Genomic DNA, 20430 nt, shown 5'->3' on the forward strand with positions numbered 1-20430 from the left:
TCAGACCCAGAGATTCACCTTTTTGTATCTTGTTTATATCTTTTTCTGGGCTCTGTAGCTTTAGAAATCTTCCATTCCTAAATACAGAGCTGTAGTGTTCACTGACAGTGAGTTTGGAGGTTTTCTGAGCCCACTGAGTAATAAACACCACAGAATAAAACTGTTTTTTTTTTTTTTTATGCAGTGTTGCCAGAGAACCCCAAGAATAAAGTCTGTACAGTTTTTCATCGCTGTACTATCATACAGATTTCTCCAACTCTTAAATAATAATAATAATAATAATAATAATAATGACTGCACGAATTAAATTCCCAAGTTCTTTTAAGTTTAGTGTTTCTACGATGAATATGTCCATTTTCTTTCAGAAAGGGTTAGGATTATATATATACACACACACATATATATATATATATATATATATATATATATACATATACAGAGAGAGAGAGAGAGGGAGAGATGTGTATATATATATATATATATATACATACATACATATACATTATATATATATATATATATAGATAGATAGATAGATAGATAGATAGATAGATAGATAGATAGATAGATAGATAGATAGATAGATAGATAGATAGATATATGGGGGGGTATTATCCATGATAATACTTCAGTCTCCTACTCCTACAGTCACCTACTGGTAAAATATATAAACTTCTGATTGTAACACAAAGAAACTAAATAAATACACACTTTAAAAAACATTAAAATGCTGAAGAGTTCCAAAAGGACCATTTATTTACAAATACAATAATACAAAAAAGTTGGAATCATTTTTTACCATATCAGGTGATGAGGCACATAATTGCACTCAAACAACATTTGCATTCAGCCATCGAGGCCATTACCAACCTGAGCTTCATACAAAATGTTATGAACTGTGATACAAATGTACAGTGCAGAATGATAAAGATGCATTATAAACTGTAGAGAAAATTTGTATAAATAGGCAATATTTACATGTTGGAGACCATTCTTGAATGCAGAATCAGACAGAAGCCTTGTAGCTTTGTTTCCTCAATACTTGTAGAGTGGGAAGCTGGAAAACATTCTGCTGCTCATTTACTGTCCATGCATAAACAGCGCCTTAACAAGAAATTTGTACTCTTGTAATACAGTGCATAAATAGCTGGAAGAAGGCAACAACCCTCAGAATCAATAATCAGCAACAGTATCACAAGCTTTATGAGGAATAATTTGTTGTTATCACATGTCTCTGCAACCACAGAGCATCCTGCTTATTAAGCTCCATCCAGGCTTGTATTTCAGGAGTCACAGATTGAGACTCTGGGTCCATGGTGCAGGAGTCACTAGGAGGGGGGGTCCTCTCCGTGTATAGCTTTATACTTGGCCATGTCTTCAGGAAAAACTTTGCTGAGCTCAGAAATCAAAAGGCTCTTGAATTTCTACAGAGAAAGAAAAAAAGAAAAAGAAAATGTAGTATGGTTCAAGTCATAATTACTTCTCATTTTATGCAGGAGATAAATACATTTGTTAACTGATGCTAAGAGCAATGTATAGCCAGAACAAATCATCCTCGTGTCTACTTACATCAAGCAATAAGGAAATATTTTACCCAAGTTAACTGAATGATTGAGTATTGTTTAGGTGACCAATAGAACAAAAAGCTACATGAATATTTGAGTAAAGATACCTAACTTTCCCACTCTAAAAATGCAGTCACTGGTGGGAAATCTCAATGTCCCTGGAATAATCTCTTACCGTCATCGTGTCTATCTTCCCTTTGACCTGCTCGTTCCTCGCCAAGGCTCTCTCCAGACATTCCTTGGTGTACAGCTGAGGGTTTCGGCCTTGGTCAATGTACCTTCAAACCCAAGGTTTCATACCAAAAGATTACAATATGAAGCACAAATAAAGCATAAGAAAATCTATTGCCCCAACCTCAAGGCAATGTCATCATTTAACAACATTCAATTTCTAAAAGCAGTGATATCACTTTAGACATGTTATATTTAACCCACTAATTTCAAGATGTTATTTTAATAGTTACTGTTTGCCGAATGTTAATACTGTTCGTATTAATCGGGAAAAGGTGTCTGGTGATGTGTTAAGTTGTAGTAAACAGCCGACCGGGAAGGTTTGCTAGATAGCCGGACATGCACAATATAGCCTAACAGTCGATGGACTCACTCGAAGACTTCCAGGGGGACGTTGATCTCGTGAAGCTGTTGGCGGCATTTCTCGATGTCTTGTAGTCCAGATATCATGAAATTTCTGAGAAGAAGAGTTAAGAAAGTGTGTTAACAGACTGTTTGCAGGAGGAGGTCCGCCTTTTTTTATAGAACTAGGTATAACATGACTCACAGTTTCTGGTTGAGTACAGCCTGGCTGCTCGGCTGGAAGTCGCTGACGATGATTCCCAGCTGTCGAATGTTCTCGATAAATTTCTCCAGATGCTCCTCGAGGTTATCAAATTTTTCTGCCATTTTGATAAAGTGGTTTTAAACCGTCAACAGTTTATGAAAACGGCGAATTAGGAAAAATCTCTTCATCAAATTATCACTGTTTACTGTTAGCCACCAACAACATGTCAGCTACGACACCACAGCACTTTACGGCCAAATACCAGCCTATCGTCTTGGGCGCTGTGCTGCTACCTAGGTAACAGCCAGTGACAGTCTGTCGTACTGCGCATTAAAATGTCGTGCTACCAGTGAGGAAGACCCGTCTTTGTGAAGAACATAAATCCCCAGAAACGATGCTCTTTCTTTCTTTCTTTCTTTCTTTCTTTCTTTCTTTCTTTCTTTCTTTCTTTCTTTCTTTCTTTCTTTTTTCTTTTTTTTATTTATTTATTTATTTATTTATTTCAGAAGGCTGAAAAGGGAGAAAGAAACAATCAAAAAAAATATTTTTTGGCACAAATGTTCAATAACCAAGTACCTAGTACATATATGAACTTTCTTTTAAATAAATCATTATAAAGGTGAAAATTAAACTGGAAATTTAATTAAATTAATTTGCTTAGAAGGTCAATTTAAGTGGGAAATACAAAGAAAATTTATTCTGGGGGAAATTAATTCAGTGAAAAACTGTTGTTTGAAGATTTAGTTTGGCCAAAGCCAATGGTTTGGCCAAGGCAAAAATTAACCCTAAATAATTAACATTTAAATTGATATCACGTCTCCAATTGCTTGACCTACTTACAATAAGGCTTATATTTTTTATTCCACAAATTTTTCCAAAATATGTTTACTTGTACAAATAAATCAACAAATTTAATAATAATAATATAAATGTCAAACAAACCTTTGATTACTGAACACCTAAATGTGTATAATGAATGTTTTCTTTCCACTAGTCATCTTACACCAACAAAGCATGAAATGTCAACATGGAAATCATGCTAACTATGAAAATAGACCACACGTGGTACATTCATATGGTAGCCAATCATAAAATTCAAACAGTTTTCTCAAAGTTAGCAGGATTAGAGCCTAAATGTGGGAGGATTCACACACAAAGCCTGAGCTTTTTTTTTCTTACAGGTGATCATTTTGTTAGAATGACCTTGGCTACTTTACATTTATAACAATAAATACTGTATAAAATGTATCATCTAAGGTGTAAAGCTGTAAAATTATTGCCATGGTGATGTACTTGCTGTTTATTTGAGATATTTCTTCCCTGAGCCATAGCTTGACTTGGACAAGATTCTGAGTTAATCCGGTTGGGTGGAATCTGGCCTACTGTTCTCCTGCTGCCACACCTGTCTCTCTTTTCTGAAGCTGCTTATAGACTAACATGTGTACATGTGTGCAACTTACCTGTCTCCTTTGTGCAAACCTGATCCTATGAAAAAATACCTGTTTAGAACTTACTTCAATGACTCACCTGCCTGCCCACCGTGGCTCCAATACTCTCTGAAGACAATCGCTTCTCATCAAATCCTTCTGAGAACACAAAACAGTAAGACTAAATAATTAACCACCTTAGGTCCATGTGGCTATCACGAACTCAGGAATTAATCTTCCATTTCTCTCACCCAGAGACTCAAATCTAAAGTTTGGACTGTTTCCTTGATTCCCTGAAAATCAGGCTCATACTTAACTCTTCAAAAAACCTTTTACACTAATACCTGTCTCTGCTGTGGTCTGCTTCAGAGTCCACTTTAAATTAGCTGTAGAAGCTGTGGCAATTATTAGAAAATCTGGCACATGGTGGCTGTGTTATGTAACCAATATGAAGTTCATTTGCTTCACAGCACATGGCAATAACAATCCCTCAATGCAACCCACAAAGGAAAACAAAATCCAATTATAATGAACAAACAGTATTTATGACAGCAGAGAGTAAGTTAGGGTTCATTATGTGAATATCAATCATATGTTCTTTATAGCTGTATACTTTAAATACAGGAGGAACTGAGGACTTCATTAAGGCTGCTCGTGAGATATTCCAACACAGAAGTGGACCTGAGAAGTGTTAAAATCCGCTGTTCCTTGTTAACCTGCAAAAAAAACCCGAGCTCTGTTTACAGCTTGTGACTTCATTGGAAATAAATAGTGAGACTAAAAGTGAAAATTAATGTCACTAACAGTGACATTGCTCTGCTTTGGCATTTCCCCTCCTGCCAGTTTCACTCTTCTTGGGAAACCCAAGAATATCAAGTTGCATGGAGTTAGACAGGAAGTGAGGGAGACCATTCAAAATAAAAGCAATGGTATGACAAAAACAATCATGAATTTAACAAAGTGTTGGAAACATTCCTCAGAGATTTTGCTCCATATTGACATGACAGCATCTCACAGTTGCTGCAGATTTGTCGGCTGCATCCATGATGAGAATCTCCTGTTCCACCACATCCCAAAGCTGCTCTGTTGGACTTAGATTTGGTGACTGTGGAGACTGCTGGAGTGCAGTAATTCATTGCCATGTTTAAGAAACCAGTTTGAGATGATTTGAGCTTTGTGACATGGTGCAATTTCCTGCTGGGAGTAGCCATCAGAAGATGCTACACAGGGGTCATAAAGGGATGGACATGGTCAGCAGCGGTTGCGGTTTTATGTCAGTTGGTACAAAAGGGGTCTGAAGTGTTCAAAGAAAATATCCTGCACCATAGCACCACCAACACCTGCTCAAATTGTTGACACAAGACAGAGTAGATCCATGCTTTCATGCTGTTTCCCCCAAATTCTGATCTTGCCATCTAAATGTTGCAGCTGAAATCAAGACTCATCGGGCCAGGCAACTTTTTTTTCCAATCCTCTGTTGTCCAGTTTTGCCCAGTGTAAATTGTTGAGTTTTTGTTTTCTTTGTTGACTTATGTGACACACAGTGTGGTCTTCTGCATTTTCATATAGACAACTGCTGCTCACTGGATCCACCCACCCATTTTCTATACCACTTAGTCAGGGTCGCAGGGAAGATGGAGTCGATCCCAGGCCTGCTCACTGCATATTTTCTCTTTTTCAGACCATTCTCTGTAAACCCCAGAGATGGTTGTGTGTGGAAATAACAGTAGATCAGCAACTTCTGAAATACTCAGACCAGCCTATCTGTCACCCACAACCATGCCACGTTCAAAGTCACTTAAATCCCTTTTCCTCCCTATTCTAAAGCTCCTAAATGTGTCTAAATGCAGGTTGCTGCCATGTGATTGGCTGATTAATTATTTATGTTAAAAAGCAATTGAACCTGTGTATAAAGTGTCCAGGGAATGTACTGTGAGTTAGTCAAATTAAACATGTAAATGGGCTACAAACTACATAAAAAAACTCGTCATGAACGCTTATGGACGTGAGTGTTTTATTGTTCAACGGCCGCGCGCCCCCGGTGAGAACAACGCGGTTCAGAGGAAGAAGGAGGATTAACGGGGGCTGGTTCGTCCTCGGCTGCATTAAAGCAGGAGCTGCCGCAGCTGCACACACACACACACACATCAAAGGTGCTCCTCCTCCTCTTCTTCCTCACTGCAGCTCTCACCGACGGCAGGTTCACTGGATGGTGGAGCTTTTTCTTGGTTTTCCACAGACCGGGTTCGGACATAATAGGACATAATAACGGGACAGAGCTCCGAATTTCAGCGTCCGCGGTAAGGTCGATCTTCTGTCGGATTGCTGCTCTGAAGCTTTAGGTCAGGCTGGAGAATACACATTGAGGAAGGACTATTTCATTCACATAGAGTAGCGATAAAATAAAATGGGCAATGCTGCTGATATATACATTATATAGGGCTAATTGGATCTAATTTTAATCTCTCAATGGTACATTCAGCGCATAACAGCTTGTTGTAATCTACGTGTCTAATTTTACCCTGTGTATTGTGTTAACTCGTTAAAAAACGACCATATTGGCGTTTTATTTCATATATGTCCATTTCCTGGTGAAATATACAATGTTTATTACGCTTTAACAACATCAGAGTTCATGATGACGCTATTTTCCTTCTGTAGGCTGATTGTCCAACATGCAGCCTTTGTATCTTCCTTTGATTGTCCTTTAAAAGCCTGAGTGTTTTCGCTGTGATGGCAATAGTTGGGCCTATACATCCCTCTCTTCCAATTATAAGATCACTTAATTGCCTCTGCGTAACGGATCGTCCTATCAGTGGAACAGCTGCAGTTATGATGCTTGTTCATTGGAAAAGGGAGACAACATTATACTGATCTCGCTGTCAAAACTGTTATATTTTATGTCCATTTTAATCAAAACCTGCGTTTATTTGTAATTTCACTGTTCTTGCATTTGTAGTCGAGCTGTGTCAGGAGGATGCACTGAGGAGAAAACGGCACAGCTCTCCCCCGGTTCTCTTCATCCTGAGGCTGCAGCGAACGGAGGGGGATTGCGGTATAACAAGGTTAATAATCAGCATCAGTAAAGGTCGCCTCTGTGAATAGAAACCGAGTGGGAAAAGGGTGAATCTTGCCCCTGTGCAGGGGGGGATCAGAGAGATATAAGTCTATAAAAAATTATGGCCACCCTACTGCGGAAGATCGGTCTGATCCGCCTGCACGACCGAGACACAGAGGACCCGAAGCACCATCAGGGTTCGTTAAAGGGGACCAAAGGGAACCAGAAGAACAACGCCAACAAACACTGTCAGACAGCCAACGACACCAACATCCTGAGCACTCCGGAGATTAAGGCGAGGAAGCTGGACCAGCACGGCAAGGACAAGCCGACCGGCAAAGAGAAACAGGGCAAGGATGCGAAGGAGAAGCAGCAGACGGGAGGAGGCGGGAGTAAAGCCACCAGTGCCTCCTCAGTCCCACCGCTGGCGCCTCACCGGCAACATTGCACCCAGGTCCGGACGCGGAGGTTGATGAAGGAGCTACAGGAGATCAGAAGGTTAGGGGACAACTTCATCACGGTGGAGCTGGTGGAGGACAACCTGTTTGACTGGAACGTCAAGCTGCACCAGGTGGACAAGGACTCGGCGCTTTGGCAGGACATGAAGGAGACCAGCACCGAGTTCATTCTGCTCAACGTCACCTTTCCTGATAATTTCCCCTTCTCGCCGCCGTTCATGCGGGTCCTGACGCCCCGGTTGGAAAACGGCTACGTTCTGGATGGTGGGGCCATATGCATGGAGCTGTTGACCCCCCGCGGATGGTCCAGCGCCTACACGGTGGAGGCGGTCATGAGGCAATTCGCTGCCAGCCTCGTAAAAGGACAGGTGAGGGGAGGAAAAAGGGGGATGTATGGAAGAGGGTGGTGGATGAGCATTTGTGTTTGGGATATCATCATCCATCCGGCACATTAATCATCTCTAGTACATGCATTATTAGTCATGACACGCACTGGATACCAGCAAATCCATCATGAATTCATGTGTAAATTATGAGTAAAGGTACATAAATTCCTGGTGTAGCTTTTAGACTTAAATGGCGTTTTATCCAGTTTATGTTTTAGTTCAGCAAAAAAAAACAGTACTTCATCCATTTCTAATGCACTTAATAATTTGTTGAATCATGTTAATTCAAGACACGTTTTTCATGGGAAGATTTATTATTCACATACTGAATACAGTAATCATGTCTTTACCCTTCAACATTATTCCATAAAAGTGATTTTTCATCTACACATATAGCCTACTGACTACATGACCTTGCACTCTATGTTGTGTCTTAGGTAGCTGCTCTTCTCTGCAATATAGAAAGCCATTATTGCGATTATTATTAATCTTTATGGCAGCCATTTCATGCAGTGCAACCCTTGGTATCTTCTCCTCCTCTCTGCAGTTGCTCTCCTTTTATCACTTCCATAAATCAGTTGCATTTGACAACAAAGACCTTCTGCCACACAATGGAGAGGTCCCTTTGCCAGCCTTAATGCAGTCTCACTATATCTGTATTTCCATCGGATTAGTCCAGAAGGAGGAAGGAAGTAAATTCCTCTCACGATGATGGATATAAAGACTGTTGTAGACAGAGAGACAGCAGGTAGCCTACCTACAATAGCTGTCCTCTGTGACACAGACGGTCTGGATTATGTAATCTTGTCAAATCTGTTTTTTCACATCCTCTGTGCGCTGCAGCCGCAGCAGCATCAGCAGCAGCTCAGTGAAAATGGCTGCACTTCATGCACTCCTAGGCTGTAATTGTTTAGACCGAGCAGGTTTTTTTTTCTGCTGTCCAGCCAGGACCAGAGTCGCCGCATCAAAAGCATCATATTCCCAGCGTCTCACCCATCCAGGCCGCCTCTCTCTCATCTGTTGACATCAACGGTATGACGGTGCAGTGGTGTCAGACCTTATGTAAACTGTCACCGGACTCTCCTCTCCAGCTTTAGCCCTCTACACACACTCTCTCATACACACACACACACACACCAACCCCATGATGCTTTGATGATATAACTGCACATCGTTCCAGAGTCATTTGTGATCATTAAGCATCTGTCATACAGAGAGGTCATGCAAAAAAACTGTACCCAGTCCAGAGAGACTGAGGGAAATGTGTGTTCATCTTGATGTGTTGCTTGAGGAGATGAGAAGACAGCGCTGCAGTCTTCCCTAATTAAGGCAAAACAGTCTTCCTTCTCTGGTTTGCTAATGGGAACAATATTGATTAATTATTCCTATATGTGGGGCTGTATCTGTCTGCAGGTGTGGATCACTTTGTCTCTTTTGTCTACCTATTTTGGGCTGTGTGCACTGGCAGTTGCATGTGCTGTGTCCTAATTTTCTGGGAGATGTATTTGTCTCTCGTGCATCATGACAGACAGAGCACATAGACCTATATATATAACCAGATACACAGAATATATTTATTCACCCTTGGCTGCTGCTTCCCTGTGACAACAGTGATATAGCCTGTTTAGAAGCTTCCTACCTATTTTTAGAGTGAGAGGATATATGCAGTGACACAGTGCTGAGCTGAGAGTCAACACGATGTCCTCACCTGCACAGGTTTGTATGAGGGCATATTTTAAGAGATGTGACTGAGCTGAAGGCAAACATCAGACTTAGATAGCTCGCGTCTGTGAATGAGGCAGTCTTTGCCAGAATGTAATAATCCATGCTGTGATGCAGAAAAATGAAGCCCCATAATGTTCAGAAAAGGCAGAAAACAGCTGTTACTGCAAGAAAATCCAGCTGAGGACTCTTTAGAATGAAATCCAATTTGAGTCATTTGATCTGTGCTGCTTTGTTGTTGTCAAGTCAGACGTGTTTAAGAATGCACCGGTGTCAAGAACTGGATGGCGGTCTGTTTAATGCTGGTTATAAACTTGCTCTCCTCTCATCTCTTTGTGCTACAGAGGAGAATAACTAAATAGATTTTTAACCAGCGTACATGTTCTTGTAGTAAATAAAAAGGTGGCAACCTGGCTTAAAGATGGGTTTATTTGACAAAATGTCAAATCACTTCTGATCCCATTCTTGGATTCTGGAGCTTTTTTACTTGTTTTATCATTGTAATTTGAGTATCCAGAGTATTTACTCTTTTAGGGAACTTAATGTAACAGCTTTCTGTTATTTATAGAAAAATGCATGAAACAGTTGACAGTATAACTGCCATATAATTGGAAAGCAACAATAAAAGTCTACTGAATTTGATGTGATTGCTTCTGAAATAGCTAAATTAACAGGATATCCAAGCAATTTCACCACCATTATTGGTTCAGTAAAGTTGTAATGAAAAAGTTAATGAAAAAATTAAAAGGATTATAAAAGTCAAGGCAATCAAGCTAGTAGAGATATTCCAGTTTATTTATTTATTTTTAACCTTCTTTTTTTACAGGTGATTCCATTGAGACCCAATGTCTCATTTTCAAGCGAGACCTGTTTCAGATAAAATAACAAACTATGAATATCAGATAAAATGGTAATGCATACACAGGATGCTAGAAACAAAATAAATAAAAAACAGCAACATGATCTCAGTGAAGATTTCTTAAAATTCTTTTAAAATCTTCTTCTAGTCCAACATAATGCTACAGAGTGTTTTCTTTCAATTAGTGTTTCCTAGCTGCCAAATTTAAGTTTGTCACACAGCACTTGTGTTGAAAACAAGGACTCTTAATCCTAACACGATGACCCCGATGACATCAGTGGAAGTTGTTTTTAACTTTTGGAAAGCACCCAGCTGAGTTTCTCAAGATGTGGAGACTCAGTCGTCCACCTTGTGATGATGAAACAGAACTTGTGTCAACTCCTCTTTAAAGCGTCTCGTCTTAAACGATGGATTTTGTTGCCCTTTCTTAGTATAAATACAACATAATATACCTGGAACATAGACCAATGTCCCTAACTCTGGTATTTAACCTTTAATGACCCAGACATCAGCCCCATGGGTCTCATGCTGATCTGATGATGGTATCGATCTCTGTTTGTTTATCCCGACCCTTTAGAGCACATGTCTGTGTCATGCAATCCCCCTCAACCTTAAGAGCTGCCTCCCAGCATGCACTGGGGCCTTTCCTGCTCTGTCCATTGACCAATCTCCATTCACACAATTACCCAACAGCCACTCTACACAAGTGTGTCCCTCCTCAATGAGCGAGCACTTAGCTGGGGGCGCTTTCTGAAGCATGACACACACCGGCATAGACAAACACACACGTGTTTGACCATTTCTTCTCTGTCAAGCAGGTATTTTTACCTGCTGTGTCCGTCCATTTTCATATGTATCACACAGCTGCATTCTTATGCATAATTGCAGTAACAAAGGCTTTAATGAATGATGGATTTTCCCATTTCACATGAGAGTAAGAGGCTTGTTATGGGGCTCATGTCTCGTCACACAACCAGGTGGGATCTGAACAGAATCCATCAAATTAGCAGAAAATGCTACTTGCAGGTGGAGCAGAAACAAGCACATTGATGGCAAGAAAGATTGGTTCAAAGACAAGACATTGAACAGCTTTGGGTCTCCTCTTTCCTGATCTTGATCACCATGGCAATCACACCTCGTTAACAATGGCTAGTTGCCATAACGATATCCCTCCAAGGCAGTGGTCTGCCATTTTGAGGTGGTGAAAGCAACCATATGGAGGACATGTGAAGAAATGCACGGATCATTAGTTTTGCATGTGACATGAAGATCCCAGTCCCGACCCCCCCTCCAATGCATCATCTGTGTGCGTCAGTGAGGATACTTTGTATTCAGGCCTGTGGCTGCACAGGGAAGCCGAGCAGGTTTTTTCACACAGCGCTGCCTGTCGGTTTGTTTTACACTAGAAAAGATGTGCAGATGTGCTGTTTGAGCGAAAAAAGGTGGAAGTTTTGTAATGTGATTCTGTGGAAAAGAAACCGAAAGCATGAACTTTATATAATGTCTATGAATGAGTCATTCGGTAAGTCAGCATTCAGCTTTTAAAGTAAAATCCACTTCTCATTGCAGTCTTGATCAGCTTAAGAAATGCTGTCACTGTCTGCTTTGTCTGCAGTGCGCGAGTATCTATTTTAATAAATGACTTGCAATGGTGGACATTTGTAACTGAGATTGCTTTCAAGACAAATAAAATAAAAAGGAAATAGTAGGGCAAGTTATTCCTAATGTGTCTATCAGATGTCTAGAGACGAGTTGACAGGGTGTTGTGTGAACGTCTCTAAGTCCCACAGTGAAACGAAGCCACTGTTGCTATAGGAATGGAAACTGTAACCCTAATCTCCAGATCATACAGTGTTATCACCTCATCTCCTTTTATCCCCTGCATCACTTTTGCCCTAAAATAGCCTCGCAAGTACGCAAGAGGCCATGTTGGTCACCCCTCAGATGTCATGGAAGAAGAAAACTTATTTTTGTGTGATGGATCTCACTGCTGTGCACGGAGGAAGTCAGAAAATCAACTTTTATTCAGTGGATATAAACATTTCATCATCCAATGCCTTTTACAGCTGGAATTGGTTCATTCTTTTATTTAGGCTCACACTTATTTTGGTCATAAAAAACTTTTTTAGGTTAAATATCCAAATTCTGTTGGTATCAGGTAGAAAGATGTGCTCATTTCTTAAATAAGTTATCACTTGCACCAACAAGTATTCCCAAAGAAAAAGATATTCATGTATTGTTCTATTCTAGAGGAAAGTATGCTCATGGTACTTTCAAGCTAGAACAAAAAGAAAATGGCAACAGATGAACAAAGATCAAACTTCAGAGAGATTTCTGCTGTGAACAGCTAGTACGGAGCATTAAAAAGTTCATATTTAGCTCTTTATGTTTTTTTATTTACCTTCAGTTTGATAAACAGTTTCTCTTTCGTGTAAATGTAAAACAGGTAAATAGTTCCAAAGCACAAAGATCACATCATGTAGTTCTTTATATATGATATGACATCAACATGTAATTGTAAAATATATACGTTGGTACACAGAATAATACAAAGCAATGAAGACACAAAAATTGTGGACCAGCTGCATTTTCCTTCTTCTGTTGTGTTACGGCACCCATCAAGCTACTAATGACTTTTCCACTGTTGTTCCAGTGTGATGATGTTGACAGCTGCCATCCTGACTAAGATAAAAAATAGCTAGCTAGCTAGGCAGTATTCAGTTCCTGTCTTGCACAATATTCTTTTGGTCACTAAAATGTAAACATCTTTAAATACAATTCCCACATAAAACTATGAGCATGTAAATAAACATGAAATGTTACTAGAATATTTATGACTGTGTAGATTATAGTTTTTTCAGCATTGCAGAATAAGAGATTTGTATCTAAAATTTTGTACTATCATCCTTATCCCTGCTGTGCTGTGTTGGTGCTATAGTGGCCTAGAAGGGACACACCAAACTTTGGCTGGTAGCTGAGCTATATGAGTTTTTTTTTTTTTTTTTCTTTTGGTTTGTTTGTTTGTTTTGAGTTTTTTTACATTTTTTTTAAATTGATGTTTGCTTGTACCCAAACAAAAATCAGCGTTTATACTTTTTTTTAATTGCATTTAAGACAGTGTTGTGAAAAAAGCACTTTATAGAATAAGATGAAAAACTATAGCTAAAACTGTTAATGTAGTAATAAAATAAGCTAATCACTGGAACCATCCATTTTATTATTATTATTATTATTAAAAAACTGTCAATTTACTCAACTTCCAGAAGAAACGTACATATCTAATTAAGCAATAAGTCCTGGTTTTTGTTATCCAGGTTTTATGACACCACATGCTAACATTTGTACATCTATTTGTGTGCTAAAACCAGTAACAGAATGTAGAAAAGCTATACATGAGTCATAAGGACATTTATGCTTATTTACAATTAATTTTCAGTACTTTTCTAAACAAGAAAAGAAACAAAAAAATGTGTAACAAGCTTAAGATATTGAGGTGGATTTTGTTACCTTAGCAAGTCAAATTAGCTTTTTAGCTGCCTTTAGTGTTCATACAAAGATAGGATACCTAGTTTTATATACTATAAATGCAAACTGAAGAGTCATATGTACTTATTTAACTCTGCAAGAAATCAAGTAAACCTAATTCTTGCAGGTATTCCCTGAAGCACCAGACAGAAAAGAGTTGAATAGCAGATCTGCCCTTTGAAGCATACCAGATAGAGTGTCACTACTACACAAAGACTAGCCTCTTGGTCCTCAGCTTTGGAATAATGACTCCATTTATGCATTGTGGACCAGAAAGGCAGACCTGGAGTGTGCAGCTAAAGGAATGAAGGGCATACTATAGATGTGTAATCATAGCTGGGTGTTTTTCTGCACTGCACTGCAACATGCAGAGGAGCACACCATCTGAGGGAATTTCATTAGTACTGTCTCAGTGGAGAGTCTTTATGCCACTTTCCTCTTTGCCAAGAAAATACTCTTGGTCAAGGGAAGTGGTGCAGTGTTACTGAGCATGTGCAAACAAATTTCTAGTGTTAGCTACCAGATTTTCTGTGTAGCTACAGTATGACCAGAGACTCCTCATGCTGTCAGATGTGCATGTTTAGATCTTCCCTTTGTGATGCTCCTGCATTTCTGAAGTGATTCTAAAGCTAGTGCCACTGGTATGAATCACACATTTGTCATGGCTGTGTTGTCACTGCCATGCATGTCTCCAAGCATTAGTTTTTTCAGCATGAAGGCAGTTGTTTCTTTTTCTCTCCGCCCTCCAACGCAGTCTTCTTCAGGGAAGACTTAGCACTGCTGACAATAACAGAATAACCAGCTTTATCATCACAGGCTAGGCCCACACCTCTTTTCTCCTATTTTTCCACCATTTTATCCCATGCATATTATTAACACAGTGTGGGAAGGAGAGAGGGCTTCACCATGGTGTTGCCTCTGTAAAAATGCAGTAAATTGCCATGCTTTTCACACACAGCATGACAGAGTTGTGTGCACATATTCTGCCATATGTGCAACCGTTTCATCATTTAGTGTGGTAGCTGCTCCTGACTTTCTCTTAGCTTTCCACTGCACTGCATGCTGGAGGGTGTATTTTCACTTCTGATTGAACATGACGTCTTAAAAGCTTTTTGCCTGCCTTTTAAAGATTGATCTAATGTTGGTCAGTCTGCATTCAGACCACTTGTCTTGTCAACAACATCCCTGCGGCAGTGCATTCACCATTAACCTCATCAGTGTGCATCTGTGCTGTTTTTTGTCTTGAAACTGCATTACCAGAAGAAGATTGACATAACTGTTGACAATCAGGAACAAGAAAACCATCTTTCTTTTGCTCTGATAAGATCAAACCACAATATTCTGTGTCTTGAAATATCTTATTTGTGGTCATATCTAGATGATCATCATAAAAAATGGACCAAAAGAAACTCAAATATATAGCAAATTTTGTAATCTATTCTTTGCTTTTCCAACAATAAAAATGCTTTTAGAATAATTTTAAAGATAAAGAACTGAAACAAATGCTTTGCCCACTGACACATTAACCTTTTGAGCCCCGTGCTTATTTTAGGCCTCTGCTAAAAGCTTGTATACCAATAAAATGATATCAAATATCGGTGCAACTACAAGGTCAATTTGAACACTTTTCCAGTCATTTTAAAAGGAAGCGTTGTGATGTTTATTAAGATGTGTAAATATCAATATATGTGTTACTGGTGAAGAATAAATGAGGTTGGCACATAGCACAATTGAGAAACAAATACTTTCAGAATGAATATGAAAAACCCTTTGGGATGATGCTGCTGCAGCTCTAAACCTTTTATTATATCATAATAAAATATGTGAACATTATCTCTGAAAGGCCAACTCTGTTAAGGTAAAGCAGAACACAATTAAATAGTCTTTAGTGCAGATAAATCAGGCAGGGTTTCCAAAAATGGCAATTTTGGCACAGTTTGGCATCATATGTTCTCAACTGGAGTGCATCATGTTTTAAGAGGTTAAATATTGTTGAGAAAACCTTTTCCTTTCAAACTCTTGGGAGTTATTGGTTGGAAAAAGGCTAATCTGTTACTTTCCTCAGTTTGATGTAGCTTTACTATAGTTATAGGGGAAATGAAGGTGTCTTGATGACCATGGTTTCCTTTGTTCCTGTCATGGCAGACGGTCAATTCATTCATTTTCAATTAACACAATTGTCTTTTCAATCACTTATGACAATAATTCTTGGGTCCAGCTTTAAATTCTGCATACAGCATCTTCAGATTGGATGTGGCATTTATTTTGGGGCGTGCTGCAATAATTGCAGGACTTGGAAGGAAACCTATGTCTCCATTTTTTTTACAACTTAGCAGAAATGCATTAGTCTTAGCAAATGTTTTGGCTAAGGAACTATTTGGGTTTCCAATTTAGTGAAAAATTCAATCATGATGTGGAAGTCTCTTTCTGACCATCAGTAACAGAAACAAATTAATCTCATTAAAATGGCTTCTTTGACAGATGAGGTACTTTCATACAGAGCTGTAACTAACAAAGACGACATGAGTGCAGCTTTCTGCAGCTTAAAAGTAAGTAGTTGAATGTAACAAAAGGCTTCAAGTTCTCAAATTTAATACATGATGGGGGCTGCTAGCTCCAAAATAGCTCAGTGACATGATGAAAGCCAGTACTTTGTTGCCCTTAATGTTGGTTTCATCTCTCTGATGGTGTCAAACTCATCAGAGATGAGCACTGATGTCAACAATGACAAAGTATGAGCATGGCAGACCCCACTGAGGACTCTAGGAAAATTTAAGAGATCTATTTTGGATATCCATTAGTGACAACTTGATGCCTTCTGCATTTTTAACTGTCCTCAAAGTCCTAACCTCATTTTTTCGTCCCTCTTTGTCTTTCTCTCTGCATCTGCCTCTCACAGGGCCGTATATGTAGGAAAGCAGGGAAGTCCAAGAAAGCTTTCAGTCGTAAGGAAGCCGAGGCCACCTTCAAGTCCCTGGTGAAAACCCACGAGAAGTATGGCTGGGTGTCCCCACCCGTCTCTGACGGCTGAGCGCCGGGCCATCGCCCCTCCCACCCCAGCGCTCGCCGGACAAACCCAACTAGCCCCGGCACGCAAAACGGCACACCACGCTAACTCAACAATCATCTTCATCGTTGGCTGTTTCACTCAAGATTTTTCTTTCTTTTTGGATTTTGTGTGTCTTTGTCTTTTGTTTCCATCGTCATCTCCAACCAGGCTGTTGGAGGTTTGACACACAATCATTATCGTCACTTCTCCACTTTCAAAAATAACAAAACGAAACAAAAAAAAAAGACTTTTTTTGGTTAACCTCCATCTCGCCCAGGGCCTCTTTCTCCCATTTTTGGAAAGGCCTGAGAGGGAGCGTGTATGCGAGTATGAGTGTGTCACCTCATCAAACATCAGCTGGGAGTGTGTGCACGTACATGAAAATGTGCAATGTGGGTCACTTTCAGTGAATTTCTTTATTCTTATTTCATATGTGTGTGTGTGTGTTTTCTTTCCGGTGCACTACCATGCATGTGCAGTGGGACAAATCGGACATTTCGGACTTTTTCCACCCATGTGAAAGACTACTGAATGAAGGAGACTCGTCTCTCTCTGTCTCGCTCTCTCATTTTCTCTCTCTCTCTCTCTCTCTCTCTCTCTCTCTCTCTCTCTCTCTCTCTCTGTCTCTCTCTCTCTCTTTCTCTCTCTCGCTTTCTCTACCTTTCCTGTCCTTCCCATCCTCTCCTCTCCTTCCATCCCTCATCTCATTCTTCTCTTTAACACTGAACTGGCCTCACACCCCACCTTTCCTCTCTTTCTGTGTAGCTGTCGGGTCATTTACATATAAATGAAGCCGTTAATGTTTAATAGACGTGCAGCACAGTGGCGTTTATACCCACTCATTCACTCCTTCATCTCTCCTTTCTTTTGACTGTGCTGTTGCTCACAGTTCAATGCAACATAAAGATTGTAATTTACATGGAGCTGTGCTCTCGTTTCTTTCTTTAACTCGCTTTTTTTCTCTTCTCTCTCAGTCTCTTGTGGCTAAATTTAGAGCTCACTGTTGCATAGATGGATATTGATTCCTAAAGGAGAAAAAAGAGTCACATGTTGCTTCATGCAGAGACCATGTATGATAAATAGAATGACAGTCAGTCACCTTCTTTCTCTTTCTCTACTCTCATGTTAGAGTGTGTGTGTAGGAGTGGAAGAGGACTATAATTCTCATGATTTAGATACCAGATGGTACAGCTGAAGGCCAGGCTTCAGTATGTGTGTGAGCGTGTGTGAGCAAGGGAGACAACCCTTTAAATGGTAAAAAAATATGATTTACTGTGAATGACATTATGGCCTAAAGGGAGTGCTGTTGTTTTCTGCTAAATGACATGACATCTTGTTCCACTGTCTGTGTCAGCTCCTTATTGGCATTACTGTAAACATGAGTGCAGTTGTGACCAAATATCCACGTGTACATCCTCCTCGTCTGTCTCTAGATCCCATCCATGTTAAGAACGAAAGGTCAGGATGGAAAAAAAGGAAAAAAAAACACCTCTGACTTTTAAACGTGCTCCAAACACGCACACACCTCCCCCACACATTTGCACGACACACACACACAAGGTAACACAGCAGTAAACACCCAGAAAACAGTCGAGAGCTGGAGCGCCGCGGCGGATGGAGTGGTGCTTTAACTGAACGCACGCTTCAGAGCCCGCCTGATTGATGTCTGCTAGGAGATGGAGACTGAATGCAGCAGTGATAGGTGGATGAGGAGGAAAAAGAGAAGAACAGAGGGAAAGGAGGGAATTGTGCGAGCTTTGATCACTGCCTGCTGCTCCTGGGAAATGTCAGGTGGCTTGCAGAATGGCTGAAGACAGATATCATTTACTCTACCTGCTACAGAGTTCTTGAGTTCCAACCTTTAAAAGGACTTTATAAATGTGTAATATTAACTGTGCACCTGCAGCAGAGTTAGTATCAGTCAGTCGGCCTTTACTGGCCAGACTGTCTGTCCATTCAGTCCAGTGGGCTCCATGTTTGTTTTTCTATCTGCCAGTTAAATGTCAGAGGAAAGCTGCTAATTGGTTTGACATTTCAGCACAGCGTCATTAGAAAAGAGCAGCGAGAGCAGGAGGATGGAGGACGACAAACCTCCCGCTCGGCACTGACATATCGTCACTTTCCTCTCCCACCCTTTTTTTTTTATTATTTATTAATTATTATTATTTTTTTGGTTTTGGAGGGAAAGGGAGGGGTTTACCTTGGTGCCAATCATCTTCGAGTGGGTCGTTCGCTAAAGCCGAGCTAGCACACCACGCTCCGATCAGGTTGCATCATGTTCGAAAGCCTGTCTGCACACGTGTGTGAGCAAAAAATGTGTTTTACACTCCCATTGTTGGCAAAAAAGAAAAAAAGGCAACAACTGCAACACACCATCTGGTATGTGATCATGTGCGAAAGTGTGTTAGTGCTCTTTAAATTTGGCTAGTCATTTCAGGGTTGATCATATAGTGATCTCAGCAGAGAAAACTGTAAACTGAATTATTGTTTAGACAAAATATCTAAAAAAGCTGAGTGTTTGCTGGTTTCAAGAGAATAATTTTGTGATATAGTTTAGACTGGTAGTTTGCAGACACTAACTGGGTGAACTGATTATGTTGTATTATATCTGCATGTGATATGTGATTGGTAGCTAGCTACTGTATATCTTTTTTCAAGAAAAGCAAGAAAAAACATGGGGAAAACAAAAATGCAAATGCTTCTCTTTTCTTGGTATATACATTTTTTCTTTTTTGAGTTCCGTACCGTATGGACTTTCCTTTTCTTTCTGAGCGTCCTAAAAATGTCACATTGTGTTATATGAATGTTTGTGTTTTAATTTATTTGTGGTTTGCCAAAATAATGATTTGAAGCATGTTGCAGGTATTGTCACAAGAAAACAAGACGGAGAAAAAAAACTACAAAGAATGATAGCCTATGTATTTGTGCGATGGGGGAAGGTGTGTTTATTTGAGGGGCGTTCAGGGAGCAAAGATGGACAGACAGTTGTAAAGCCTCAAGATTATAAAAGGGGTATTTGGGAGTATATCAAAGCAGAATCAACAAAATTCCCTCACTCCCTTGAATACTTCCTTTTCCCCTCCATGATGTCACTACTGTCCCTTCCCCATGGGTCCTGCTCTATACACTGATTTGGTTTGTGGGTAATGCAGTCAATATATGGACCTAAGCTACTCCCAGTCGCAGATCTAGGATCAGTATGGCCTCCCTATGCTTCAAATCTCGTTAAGGGAATCTGACCCGTGATCAGTTACTGTGGGCAACTTGGTCCCACTCATGACTTGAGTGTTTGGTCGAGACCGAGGTCAAACAGTGAAAGGTCGTTGCAAGACCAAACAGGAATGTGCAATAAAAGTTACAGCTTAATTCAAACTCGACTGATTTGGTGGTTTTGTTTCATGTCCGAACTATGAGCCTCACTTTCATTCATTTTAAAGACCCACTTCAGGCTGCTGTGTCCTCTGCCTGGTCTCTGCTTCGTCCTACTTTTGTTTAATGCAGTTGGTAGGACACACATTCAAACACCCTCAATAAGGCCAAGTGCAAGTATCTATTCTCCACGCCAGTGCTTTTATCAGCCGGCTTCTCCGGCTTTAGATTTAG

General features: G+C 40.0%; 2 protein-coding genes across 2 annotated transcripts; one reads left to right on the forward strand and one right to left on the reverse strand.

Annotated features, from left to right (window-relative positions):
* Positions 1–738: 738 nt before the first annotated feature.
* Positions 739–2607, reverse strand: med10 (mediator complex subunit 10). Its single transcript, XM_042011540.1, has 4 exons — positions 2344–2607; positions 2170–2253; positions 1741–1843; positions 739–1424 (listed from the first exon to the last, which is right to left on the reverse strand). Exons 1-4 carry the CDS (start codon positions 2463–2465, stop codon positions 1329–1331), a joined length of 405 nt encoding a protein of 134 aa, XP_041867474.1. The 5' UTR covers positions 2466–2607; the 3' UTR covers positions 739–1328.
* Positions 2608–5873: 3266 nt separating this feature from the next.
* Positions 5874–20199, forward strand: ube2ql1 (ubiquitin-conjugating enzyme E2Q family-like 1). The gene is made up of 3 exons (XM_042011537.1): positions 5874–6070; positions 6730–7654; positions 16678–20199. Exons 2-3 carry the CDS (start codon positions 6950–6952, stop codon positions 16807–16809), a joined length of 837 nt encoding a protein of 278 aa, XP_041867471.1. The 5' UTR covers positions 5874–6070; positions 6730–6949; the 3' UTR covers positions 16810–20199.
* Positions 20200–20430: the final 231 nt, after the last annotated feature.

The sequence above is a fragment of the Melanotaenia boesemani genome, chromosome 17 (assembly GCF_017639745.1).
Source record: "Melanotaenia boesemani isolate fMelBoe1 chromosome 17, fMelBoe1.pri, whole genome shotgun sequence".
In the NCBI taxonomy this organism is placed as follows: Eukaryota; Metazoa; Chordata; class Actinopteri; order Atheriniformes; family Melanotaeniidae; genus Melanotaenia; species Melanotaenia boesemani.